Genomic DNA, 13,726 nt, shown 5'->3' with positions numbered 1-13,726 from the left:
ATTATAGCCTCTATTGTTTCAGCCACATACACGCAAAGCATGAAAACTTATCTGAAATATTTTAAAATTGGTTAGAAACCAGAAGCGAGGAATTTCTCTGTTCAATTACTCACCACTGTTCCAATTATCCTCAAAAGGCCAACAACCCCCCCAAATTCTTTCAGTATCTCAAAAAGTAATACATTCCATTCACAGAATGCAAAGTCCTAAGAAATTAGCACAGTAATATACTGGCTATGTTTGTAAAGGGAATCCAAACCTGTACCTGTTAAGATTGCTTATAGATGGGGAACTTAAGGCAAAGAGCCTAAGTAACTTGTAAAAAGTCTCATGGGACATTTTAAGAAGTTCCTAGAAACAGAACTTAAACTCGTTATTGTGTTGTGTAACCATAAACACATAGTTTGAAGAAACAGAGGATTAGTTCCTATTGTGAGCATGTGAGAATCTTAAGAAACAAAATACTAGAAGAATACTGAAATTGAGTTATTCAAGATTTAGTGACATGTGAGTACATGTACCTTGTGCAAATACACGCAAATGCATACATTAGTAGGCAGATTTTGTGGACATGGAGGAGTGTGTTTTAGGTTTTTTACAGAGTACGATGTATGTACACGCAGGTATCACAGAGTACGATGCATGGTACGCTGATTAACAAATAAGAAACTTAACATGTCACAGCAAAATAAAAAAAACTATGTTTGTCTAAAATGAATGAACATCCTGATTTTTGGCAGGATCCTGTGACAGGCAAAAGGAGTTTTTAAAAGAAATAGGAGGAAAGCTATCTAAAATTTTAAGCAAAGCAGATCTTTGACTTCTGTTTTGGAGAGATAAATAAGTAGAAATAAAAAAAAATAAAAATGTGAAATTGATTACCAAAGAATTACAATTACAACATGCAGACAAAAAAGATTATTTCAGAACCGTCTCAGATTAGTACTTTGAGACTAAAAAAATAAGCAAAAATCTGAGATTCTAAACCAATATATTCAATTTACTCAGGATTTTAATATCCTTTATGTCTAGGTGGCAATTAAAATATGACCCTATACGTTCATACTAATCAATCTAACATATTCATTCAGAAAGAAAAGGGTTCTCCAATCCTTCCAATGACAATATAAACTAGCTACAGTTTTGCACATCCAGAAAAATAAATTATTTTCCAATTTGTTTTCCTAATTAACTCAGCAAAAATTGGATTATGCCATCACAAACTAGCTTAATATTGGCTTGAAAACTGTAAAACTGGAACTTCTTTGCTTTTTTTCATAATGAATTCCTGGTTTAAGTCAGGACAGCAGTGCAAAATATCAAGATTATGTTAGGACCTCTCTGTTTAGTTTGAATTGAAAATAGAAAAAGCAGTACTTTAACGGCAGCATATATAAAACAATCCATAAATACCTGACAGCACTGAGGTACTCTGAACTCAACATAATAACTCATAATATATTAGCATGCTTCTAAACACATTACTGTGAACAAGTTCTACTTCCACAGAACTATCACAGCAATGGTGAGCTAGATGCCTGCCAAAATAAGGTACAAAGCTGAATTCCTGATGACACTTCTGTGTAAAACCTGAAAAATTAACAAATCCATACAAATAACTGTACACAGCAATACAATTACAATATCAGAGTACTGCTAACATTGTATACTAAAGGTTCCTTAGGTTCTACCATTCTTACTCAGTTTACTGTTCTTCTGTGTATACTTTTTTTTAAAGCCAAAAAGAAATTAAAAATACCTCAGAGCTAAACTTTCATTTCTCCCTAGTTCATTTCTACATTTGTAGCCTGGCTTAAAAGTTACAGATGGCACTTGTCCTGAACTGGGTATTCGTAAATTGGCCTTTACTGTTGTGTCACTGTATCAGAATACTTCAGTCCCCCTGGTTCATTTAAAGAGGGAAAAACATGAACCAGGGTGCTATTTCACTTACAGGTGCAGATTCATAGGAAAAAAACCAGCTGGTAGTAACCTCAAGAGACCCCGTCTATTTATTCTGTCCCAAAACAAGATCAACTACAGCTATATCATTGCTGACAAACCATAATCCCAGGGACAGAAACACCAACCTTGCTAAGGCAATCTCTAAAAGCAGGCATAAGGGAGACCTGGAATACAGTTTTCCCAACATCTGAAGCCCTTTTGCTGGAGTTTATGCCAACTACTTCCTGATCCTAGCACATATTATTATTCTAGTTCTCGTTGCAGCAGCCTTCCATATATTTGAAGACTGTTACCATGATCGTAAACTACAGGAATATGCACAATACTCTTTCAAAGTAATTCTGAGTCAACACAGGCACATAAAATTGCAAACAACTAATGTCTTTTTGTCATTACAAGATCAACTGAGTGACAACTGAGTCAGAATTATAATTTCATTAGCTGAGACTGATTTATAGCAGAATCCAACAGAGGAGCATTTTCATGGCCTATGAGCCAAGTACAACAGTTAAAATACAGAATTATGAATCATATCTGGATTTGAGCATTGTGACACTACCCGGTTTTCCCTGAACTTCACGCACTCTAGAGTAAGACCTGAAGTGATTTTAGGTATTTTTAGTAACGTAGTTTTGCCATCACTAAGCTGAAGATAACTATTCTTGGCTTCACTGAGAAATGAATTTTGATGTATGGCAAAAATGACAGAATGTGAAATGGTTAGCAGGTAGTTCAATCCCCTTTCTTCTATAAATGTATTACTCCACCAAAAAAACCTCCCTTCTTCCCTCAGCTAGGCCACTGAAAAACAATACACCAATCGTAAGACTGAAGTGGAGAAATGTGAGGTTAAAAAAAAAGTTACAGAAACTGTGCAACTGAATGTTTTGCATCAAAAAAATCTCTTATTTCTGGCATTACCATCATCATCCTCTACTGAGAATATATATAAACTACTCCAAAAGAAACATTAATTTCAGTTTCCACACATTTCAGTTCAAGTTGACTTCTACCTGCCTCCACCTCTGAATGTGGAAAATAAATTTTAAAAATCATTTTAACACTGCTAAAGATTTTCTAGAAGTCAGAAACTGTTATTTTTAAATGAAATTTTCATATGAGTCACTGTTCCAAACCATTTAGAAACTCATGGCTGTTGGCAGAAACACACTAGTTTTGTCAAATCTTATATATGAGATACTTTAAATAAACCCAGAAAGATTTTCAGGCACAAACTTTGACCTGTCTTTAGGATCTGAGACTCTGTGAAGCTGTTCATCATTTTCACTTGCCCATTGAGCCGTATGTTTTTGCTTTTCAGAGGTTTGCCTCACTACATCTAAATTGTTGCCAAACCACATCAGTTGTACGTGCATTAACTTGTAAAAGAAAACCTAATTTTAAAAAACCCAAACACGGTTACAGGGAGTAACAAAAGAATCAAATATTGTAAGAAAAATTTAAAACTATCTTTTCAAACTCCGTGTAACCAAACACGCCCGGCCTGTCGCTCTGTAAGGCCAACCAGCACAAAACCAATGCCAAAAGCCTCTCCTGAAAAACCCCGGTGCTCTCCTCCGCCGAGCAACCGCAGCACCTACAAAACCTCCGAGGCAAGCACACAGGAGGGAACGGGGCACGCAGCCGCCCAGGACTTTCTTCCTTCCCCAGATCCGCGTCCCGCCGCCCGGCCAGGCGCCCCCCTGCCTGCCTGAGCCTCAGCCCGCACTCGACCGCCGCCGCCCGCCTGACACGTACCACCTGGACGGCGCGGCCTCGCCCCGCCGGCGGCCGGGGGGGCACGGGGCGGCGGGCTGCGGCGGGGCTCCTGCCCGCTCTCCCCGCCTCCGCCATGGCCGCCTCCGCCCCTCAGGGAGGAGGGGGGGCGGCTCACCGGCGGGGTGTCCCGCAACGCCCTGGAGGAGCCGGGGCTCCCGGCGGGGGGGGGAGGCAGCGGCTGCCTCACACGTACGGCCGCGGCGTGCTGCCAGCCCCCCCCCCCGCCCTTATCTCTTCAGGAACTGCTCCCCGCAGGGCGCCGCTCACCCTCCGCAGGGCCCAGCAGCCGGCCCGCCTCCCCCCGCTCCCGCCGCCGCCTCGGCCCCTCAGGCCTGCCCCACCCCGCGCACCGGGGCAGCGGCGCGAGCCCCCGCTCCGCGCGCGGGGAAAGCGCAGCGGGAGGAACAACGATAGACAAGGCGGCTGGAAAGGCCGGAAGCGCCGCCGCGGTGCTGCGCGACAGTCTAGGACGGCGGCGGGCAGCGAGGCGCTGAGGAGAGGGACGGAGGGAGGGCGGGGGGTAGCCGGGTCGAGCAGCTCTTCTCGGGGCGGCTTCGCCTTCGGGCTGGAGGGACCCTGGGGGCGGACCGCTGGCCGTGTCGCTTGTTGAAAAAGGCCGCCTCGGCCGGAGGCTGCTGTGTGTCGTTTTAAAACGTTTCTCCTCACTGCGGGTGCGAGATCACCTCCGACGCTCCCTCGGCCTGGCTTGGGGTGCTCTGGTCAGACCATGGGCAGGGCTGAAGGTCCTGTCTGCGGAGGCACTGATTTCTGAAATAAATGATGCCTGCAGTTTCCTACTTCTTCTCTAATTACATTTTTTACTTGTAGCTCTCCAGGCAACACTTTTCTTGGTCAAGGCTAGTCTGTTCAGCACTACCAGTGCCTTGTTTATTTTTTAATAACCTTTAAAAATGGGAAAGTATTGGTTGGTGGTAATGATATCATTATTGATCACTTACTTACTGAAACTATGATCATGCACTTGAAAGTATTCACAACTAAAAGGGATCGCAAGACCAGGCCCTATACAACAACCTATTCAGAATTTTTTTAATTTCCACAAAGCAATCTTTGTTGAGCAAAATCCTGAGATTATCCCTTGTTTATCTGAAGAGCCTGTTAAACAGCTAGACAATTCAAGGAGCAAACAGAGCAGAGTTATCTTAAAATGTTTGTTGGCACACAAATCTGAGAACTGAGGAGGTGAGGAAGACAGCCAAGCAGTAATTCACCGGTGGAATCTATTTCAAATTATCTACACAGCTTCTCTCTATCCAGCCTGAGTTTAATCTCTCTGTGAAGAGCACTACTAAATATGATCATTTCTTTTTCTGGCAACAAAGACTGCTAGCACTTTTACGTTGCCTGCATGCCTTGCTTTATCTAAGAACATGTAGCAGAGTATTGCTTTACTCGTGCTGAACTAAACAAAAGTTCTAGTCAGGGACCAGTGCCTCATTATGCGAAGTAGTCTACAAAATGCAGAGCAAACCCCATGTTTCCTTCCCCAAGGAAAACAGGGAACCAATCAAAACCACCAGAAATGTTTTCTAAGTTATATTCTGTAGCTGACCATGAAGGGTAATTAAATACAAATATCTACTTAAAATGTGATTTTCATTTGGGGAAATTTTGGACAGACTTTTAAAGGCGCATGAGCATGCAAAAACTGTCTAACTTCCACTGTGAGAGCTGTAACCTGCTGGCTTTTGAAAATCTAGCAGGCATTTCTGCGTTCTTGGGCAACTAAATAGTTTTCAAAATATAGTCCATTGTTTCAGGCCTATTCCTCTTTCATGTGGGTCAGAATGGAAAGAGACCTCCTAATGCTGTCAAGACAAACTCATTGAGAAGCAAGCAAAAATGGTTTGGTCCTGGTTGTACTTTTAATTGGTCTACTTCAAAGATTTTTCAGAGTGGTAGGGAGTAGCACACCAAGCAATTGTTACAGCTAAAAGCATTACAGAGTCAAAGACATTTCTCATCATACTAGTTTTTAGCTTTTATTTCTGATAAAACAATCTCTTGAGGATCATTGTTCTAAAACTTGCAAATTCTGGAGGCTTTAGCTATCAAATAGAAACTTTCCTCATCTTGGTGGAAAGACATCTAGAAAGTTATTTTGCTTTCTTTACATTCAGCTCTGTCATTTAAAAAATGACACAAACTAGTTATAGTTTGTCCATCTAAATAAACAACATCAACACCGCTGTCCTCCATTTCTTTCCGGTGTTTTAAGTACATGGGCCAGACTAGTTATAGTGTGGATAGCTTAGACCCACTGACTTGTGAGGACAGATCTCAACTGATTTCACTAGGAGTTTAAAAAAAGATAAAAAAGCACTGCTTGTGTAGGGTATCAGTAGGGTTATTTAGGCCAAGTAGTCTTGGGTTTAGTTTCTTTTTGAAAAGGTCAAACTGTAACTGAAGGGATAAAAGAGTATCCTTCAAACAAATCTGTTGGTGGTGTGGAACACGTGGGCAGCTTCATTTAGTTTTATCTTTATTGGAAAGACAGAATGAGTGAGTACAGAGTTTTCTTCTAACACATTTGTCACTGAATTTACAAGCTTCAGTACTGAAGTATTTCCAGAGCATGCCACATTGAAAGGATCATTCAACGAAGTAGGTAAAATATTCAGCTTAGAGCTAGTTTTGAAACCACTTCTATTCAAAGAATGCTTTGAGCTTCACGAAATGCTCAGTTATTTTCATAAAACATCACAGTAGGGTGGCAAGAAAAGAGGGATGCAATATTTCTCATTATAGTACTATAGGGCAGAATGGGACTTCAGCAGCTCATCTAGTAGTCCTGCCATCCTGAGACAGCATCAACTTTGTCATTCCTGACAAATACCTACTAGCCTGTTCTCAAAGGCCTTCCTCCAACAATGCAGGCTTCATAACATCCTCAGACAATTTATTGCAGTCCTTGCTATCTTTACCCTTAGAAAGAATTTCTTAATATCTAACCTAGATCTTCCTGTGATTTCAAAGCCCCCTCAAATTTGGCAGGCTAAGATCTTTTCCCCCTAGCAAAAAGATGCCAACACCTGTCATCTCCCCAGTTTTAGAGCTGTTGGGCCTGAGCCTATTGGCTAACTTTTCCCTTTTATACAGAAGCTTCTTGCTACCTCTCTCCCTCCACAGACTGAAGTCTTCAGCTCCCAAGGTGCAGTTCCTCAGTATAAGTCTTCTGTTAGTATCAGGAGTTTAAATATTTTCCCTTAGGCAAAAATTATCCTCCTTTCCTCCTATCTTAGTTCATTCAGCACTTTGACCACATTTTAGGCCAGATGTGAAAAGTTCTGCTGGGCTTTTTTTTTTTTTTAAATAAAACCTTAGCACCCTTTCCTGCTTTTTTGCAGGCGTAGCAAAGACACCCATTTCATAATCAAACACACTGATTCAATACAAATGAGGAGGCCAGTAACCTGCCAAAGATACGACTAGACTCTCTTATAAAGGACACAGCCCAACATCCCTTAAGCCTGTATCTCTGCCCTGAGAGGCTCCCGAGGCTCCCGAGGCTCCCTCAGCCCCCTCCTTAAGGGGTCCTCTGATAGCCCTCTCCCGAGTGTTTTTATCCCCTGCAGCTGTGTGCCTTCTCAGCTGCTTTCTTGCTAATGCCTATGTTAACCCTTTCTTTGGCTGATAGGGCTTGCAAACTCCATCCCAAATCCGTTATTCCTTATCCATCCTGCACACAGAAAACAAGTCATTCCCTTCCTCTCCACAGCCACTATTTATGTATTTGCAAATTGTTGTTACGTTTCCCCCCTATCCCGCTCTCTTGTTTAGGTTATGCACCTCTGATTCATTCAGTCCTTCCTCGCTGGTCATGCTTTAGACCTCTGTTTATTCTTATCTCTCTCTTCTGGTCTCTCTCTGGGCACTTTGCATCTCTGCTGGAGAATGAGACCCAGCGCCAGACCTAGTGTTCCCGCTGGGGCTATCCCAGTGCTGGGCAGAGCAGGATTACTTTCCATGTCTTGCAAGCCATACTCCTGTTTGCACAGCTTAGTGCAGTGTTTGCCTTTTTCACAATGGCTTGACACTGTTGACTCCTAATCAGCTTGTGATCTATTATATCCCCTAGATCTTTTTCTGCATGAGGGAAACAGTATTTTAGCAGTTTTCTTCCAGTCAGCCACATGAGAATAAAATGACTGAAGTAGTGTGAGTGAGATTATCTGCTTTGTGCTTCAATACCAGAATTGTTTACTGGTTTCCAATTAGTTACATGTGTACACCCTGTTAAGGGAGTTGCACAAGTGTTGCTAATGCCTTCCTTTGGCCTTCAGAACCTTTATTACTAGTGGGGACTAGTACCTAAGAGTTATTTAGGCCAATTTCCCTGTGTACTCAAGACTTCAAATGCTTAGCTGAAATTGCAGGGCTAATTGCTCTGAAGAAAACATCTTATCATTTAGACATATTGAGTTTGAATAACCTCACTGAAAAATGCTGTTGCTCTTTAGAGAAGAACTGCTGTGTGATACATTTCTCTCCTAGAAACATTAGCGATCGTTATAAAGGATGTTGCTGTTGCTTGTTTCTTTTTTTTAAATGAGTCAATCTGAAGAAGCCAGTGGTTGTTTTTAGGAGTTGGCAAATGTCACAAATATTCTGTTAACAGGCATACTGGACTTAGGTACCTTTGTGGGTAAAATAGAAAGATCCCATTCATTTCAGTACCAGTCCACACCTCCAAACATACACTCTTTTTGACCACCACCAGTCATCCCACTACCTGTGCACTTTCATCTCATGTCCTCTCATCTGTCTGCTGGCCCACATTGCAATTTCGTGCAGGTTTTCCCTGTTCTGCTTGAGCCATTCTCTTAGCTGCTGTAGTTCAGGCTGTTGAGCGTATCTTTATGTTTAGTGTGTTTTTGTGGATGAAGACTGCAGGAGATAAGGCAGTGGCAAGGGAGAAGCACAGTTCTTCCACAGAATTGAACAAGATCAGTGCAGGATTTTGCTTTGCCTAGGGCTTCAATAATTGAGCAATCTTATGCAGAGTTAGACTTTTATTTGGCAATCTTTTCTGAAAGGAATGTTTCTGTGTAATGCTGTATCTTAAAAATACAATAAAAGAAACATCTTTACTTTTTAGCTGGTGAAATCTGCTGGAGAATGCAGTGATAGGCACCTGATTATGGTCTAACCACCTCAGTTAATACAGTTTGGTTTTGTTATTAAGTAACCAGTCTGAAACCCGGTAAAGTAATAATGGTATTTTCCTTACTTACCCCAAAAGCTTTATAAGTAAGTTATTTGGGGGGGGGGGGGGGGGGGGGGGAATCTTATTTACAAAAGATAGCAAGATTCAGGTAATGGAAATAGATAAAAGTTAGCCTTGAAATCCCATTTTCCTAATCTTGACAAGTTCCTGTGCACCACAAGTGATAACCTTTGACAATCAAAGCTTCTACTTGAAAAAGAATAAACCTTTAGAAAGTTCAGTTTAAGTTCTTTGTTTTTCAAAACCATACCTCTGGTTTGATCTTCTTGATGATTGAAGTGTTAAGCACTTATGAAATAAAGTTATGGTAGAGAGCTGAGGAAAGTAGGTGGAATTGTGTATTTCCCAAAGATTCACTGGTAAATTCATACTGTTCACAGTCAGAATTTTGTTGAACTTCAGTACCTTTGAGAGCTTAAACGTCTTTGTATATAAGTACAGGAAGCATCTGACATTTTAAGATGGGAAAGTGCTTAAAGAAATAAATCATATCCCTACAAAGGAATGTATACATAACAGGAACTGGGATGTATATAATATACAGAGATCCACAAGACAATGTATTGGATGCACATCTTTATATGACATACAGACAGGAAGGGAAATGAGAAACATTTTGAATTATGAATTAGCCAAAGGCCTCTGAAGAAAAGATTACAAGAATTGTATAGCTCTAGAGAATACAGCAACATTTACTTAATACATCTTCATTGAAAAGAGACTTCAATAGGTTCTTTAAAGCTTTATACTAACCTATAAAAGATATCTTATTATATCATATCTTATTGTATCTTTTTACATCATTCTTAAAATACTAACCTACTTTGAAAAGTAGGTCTTCAAGTATAGTTTATTGTGACTAATTCAATTTCAGTTTTGTTTAATTTTCAAGCAAAGACTGTTCTTCCATTTTTCTGTAAATGCCAATTCTTCAGACTCACCCTGGGTTATGAAATGCAAAGTTCTTTCAGGTTCATGCATCTTCAGTAAAACAGATTTTACAGCTTCACTTAAGCTAATAATACTGCTGATAATACAAAGGCTAGTATAGTGAGCAGCTTACTCCCTTACAGCTGTATTGGCCGTGTGTTGTAAAAGAGTAGTAGAGATGTAATTCTTGTCAGAAAATTGACCAGATGTGAGCAGAACAGAGACAGGAAACTGTTCTCTTTCAATGAAAAGCTGTTACTCCATTTTTATGTACTTTCTTTTCTGAATGTAACTGGTCTCAGGGCCAGGAAGGCCTTTGAACAGCCTGACAAATATGCTGCTAACCTGGGGACCTCCAGCTCTATCAGGAAACAAGCCAACAAGCTGTGCAAATGGTATCTGTGATGGCTTGTTACTATCTTATCCAACAGCGCATGGGGCTCCTGGGCTGTGGGAGGGATGGAGGCACAGCCCCAGCGTGAGATCATCCATCAAGTCCAGACTCATGATGGGGACATCCTCATGTTGGGCCACTGAGCCCAACTGGAGGAAGTGTGGGCTGCTGTGGGGAGTAGGAGGTGATGACACCACCAGGCTCTTGGGACGGCACAGCACCGCTGCTTTTCCCTGGCTTCAGGGGAGCTGAGAAGAAGCCGTGGCCCCATGCAGCATTAGGGACTGTGGGGGCTGCCAGCAATGGGGCACATGAGAGGGAAAGGAAGGTCTGGAGCCCTTTAGACCTCAGCAAAGCTATCTGTATAATAATCCTTTCAAAGGACATTATCAATTCACAATAATTTTGTGTGAATAAACTGACAGTTGTGTCAAGTATTTTTTTTTTAGGTAAGGTTATGGTATCTTCTGTGACATAACACTACAGATAGAATTTGGCTATCAAAACTATTTAGGAGTAGGTCTATGGAGACTACATTGTTGTGCTAGCAGGATATAAGAGATGACAGTAAATTATTTCATTGTGTAGAGGCTCCCTGGTAACGTCATCCTGATGCTATTAGAGCCTGCAATAAACCACCATACACAAAAGACTCTGCTTCTCCCTCCCTGTGACAAAATCCTTACTCGTCTGCTTCTGCTGAATACTCTTATTCTTTCCATAATCAACCCAGCTACTTAACTTCTATCTAAACTTTCCCTTCCCAAATAAGGTACTTCTTTTTTTCTACTGCAAGAGAGAGAGAGATTTAATTTCACCATCTGGGAAGCCAAGATCCTCATTTTGACTTCAAGTGAAATCAACTAAAAATAGCATTTTGCTAACATTGCTTCTTGTGCTATGTCCAATACTCTGCCTATTGAGACAGAGTTCAAGGATATATAGGCATCCGACTCCACTGATAGCATTGGTCTAGAAGCAGATCCTGCAGGTATTTAAATACTGGGGTATCTGTATATGCATATAAGTTTCATTTTGTTTTCAAACCTCCACCTGTATAAAGTTGTAATTTGTATAGTGTTCTCATCTAGGGTTCTCAGATTATTTATGCACCCAACAACCCATGTGCCAGTTGTGGTTATTATGCATGTAAACTTGAACTTTGACATTTCATACTGTTGCAGTACCTTGGTATGTGCATTCCTTTATCTTCCCACCATCCCTGCAGTTGCTCTTCATTATTGTCAGTGCTTATTAGTTAGAAAACTACATTCCGTTTTGTTTGGGCCAATTAACTGGTTGGAGAGAGCAGCTCTTCTAGGATCCCCGCTAACTGTGTCTCACCAGCCATCATCTACCGATTCATTAAATAAACCTGAGCTCTGCTGCATTTTTCAAAGAAGCAAATTCTTGTTTCTCAGCTGACCAACTTGCAAAAACTCTTCAGACTTTTGGGTATTCCACTCTCTTATGACAATTAAAGGGGAAAAGACATTGTGTAGCCAGTTAAATGAGAGCTGTTGTATGAATTATTGTCATAATTACTTTATATGCATTTTCATGTGTTTAGGATGCTGTCTTCCTAAATGCCAGGGAAGAAGAATACCAGCAGAGGAAACAGTCCTTGTGCTGCTTCAATATTGTGACTTGCAGCCTGTCTGAAAGCATAACAAAGACTTGATTGTGCAAGTGCCCAGCTGATCCAACAAGCAATGAATAAGTGAGCAATGGTCAACAGTGAAGGAGTGGATATCACAGAGGGCAATTCAAAAAGGTTATAGTGCTGTGAAGTGAAGGACGCGTGAAATGAAATAGAACTAGAGATACAAAGATAATCAACCATTTGGGTTAGTTCTATCTTTTTTTTTTCCTTGAAATGGTCCATCCCTTTTGGATAAAACAGAAAAAAGAAGATGACTGTAAACTGGTAAGAGAGAAATCTTCCAGTACGGAAGAAAGTAATCTCATTCTTGCAGTCTAAAAGAAGGATAATTTAAAAACAATACCTGGTCTATGTGATGAATGAGATCTCCAGAATTCTGCTTAGAAGACTTCTTAGCTAGCATGAGATAGGTCACTGTTAGGGGAAAGAAGTACACTCACAGATCTTTGTTTCTGTTCAAGCATTTGGGTCCACATAAGGCGCAACCCAGTCTTGTCAGCATGAGACTTAGGAAGAGGAGAATGAGAAAGTTTGATACATAACAAAGGGCTTCCTCCAGTTCTTCATGGGAGCACAAGTATCTAGTGAAATCAACAGTAGGGAGGATTCCCTTTCCTTCAAAGTCTTACACTAGTCCTTTTACCCTTGAATGGATTTGATTGGATTTTCAGAACTGATTGGATTCTTCAGAATCCTGTCTGAGAAAGCAGAAGATACACAGACATATATATATTACCAAGATAGCAAAGTTCAGATTTGATACTTAAGTACTGCTTCAAGGACTTCTCCTAAAAGCATTAAAAGAAAGAGAGTTTGGGTGACCACAGCATCTTCTAAAAATATTAAAATTTATTCTGGCTTCACAGTGTTTCTGAGTAAAGATACTTTCTAATTTGCTAGTCATTACTTGTCAGTTTTGGTTAGATTTCATGGCTTGTCGCTGTCCTTGGGGCATTTCAAATTAAGATCTTTTAGCCTCAACAAGGCCTGTTATGATCCCTTCAAGCTTTCATGTTGTTTTGTATTTGCCACTACTCTCACAACAGTGAATTGGCAGAGCACCATGAATTTGTGTCAATTGATTTTCAGAGTTCCCCATCAACTAAATTCAGCATCATAATATAGATAAATGGCTTTCAGAAGTCATGCAAGGAACTGAGTGGAGACTTTGACAGAGAACCTAATTTGCCTGTTCCTCAATCCACTACTTAGTGGAGCATTTCTGTGGTCAGATTTGTAGCACCTAAATGAGAGTGTAATCTGACCTAATAAAGCCATGATAGCCAAAACATGCTTTGGACTAAAAAAAAAAAAAAATCAGAATCTCTTTCAGCAGATGTATTGTTTGTCATCTGGAAACTTTGCAAAATAGAAAGATTCTCATCTCAGCTTCAGGTCTCCTTGGAGGAGTTTTCTTGCTGCTGAGCTGGGTGGTGCTAAAAGGGACACGGGCATGCAGGGCCCTTTACCCCTGCCTTCAGCTACATCTGCCCTGCAAATACGGCCACAAAGCAGCACAAAGGATCCTGCTTTGTGGAGCAGCACGGATCTGATTTCATGATCTGATCCATTGTTTTTCCTTAAGCAAATATGTAATAATGTCGGAATTTATGGATTAGTTAGACAATCCCTGATCTGCTTTAATCAGAATTAGTGCTATTCCTCCCAGAATGTCGCTGATAGGAGCACTGTGCAGACAGATTGGGTATGTACAGAGAGCTCTTTTAGTTTTTGCTCTGTTAATGCC

The 13,726-nt window shown here is 40.9% G+C and overlaps 1 protein-coding gene across 8 annotated transcripts in view; it reads right to left on the bottom strand.

Moving 5' to 3' along the window:
• Positions 1-4,361, bottom strand: part of QTGAL (queuosine-tRNA galactosyltransferase) — a 148,102-nt gene extending 143,741 nt beyond the window's left edge. For 4 of the 8 annotated variants that reach the window (XR_012778088.1, XM_075518534.1, XM_075518535.1 and 1 more), the window contains exon 1: positions 3,724-4,361. Coding sequence is in view for 5 of the 8 variants with exons in the window: in XM_075518534.1 (XP_075374649.1) it covers positions 3,724-3,819 (96 nt within the window). In the remaining 3 variants the exon portion in view is untranslated. The remainder of the gene's footprint in view (positions 1-3,723) is intronic. The other 4 variants (XR_012778090.1, XM_075518539.1, XM_075518537.1 and 1 more) reach the window with 3 other exon arrangements.
• Positions 4,362-13,726: the final 9,365 nt, after the last annotated feature.

The sequence above is a fragment of the Mycteria americana genome, chromosome 16 (genome assembly GCF_035582795.1).
Source record: "Mycteria americana isolate JAX WOST 10 ecotype Jacksonville Zoo and Gardens chromosome 16, USCA_MyAme_1.0, whole genome shotgun sequence".
NCBI lineage: Eukaryota > Metazoa > Chordata > Aves > Ciconiiformes > Ciconiidae > Mycteria > Mycteria americana.
The sequence above is the reverse complement of the archived record's forward strand: the minus strand, read 5'-3'. Positions and strand labels throughout refer to the sequence as shown.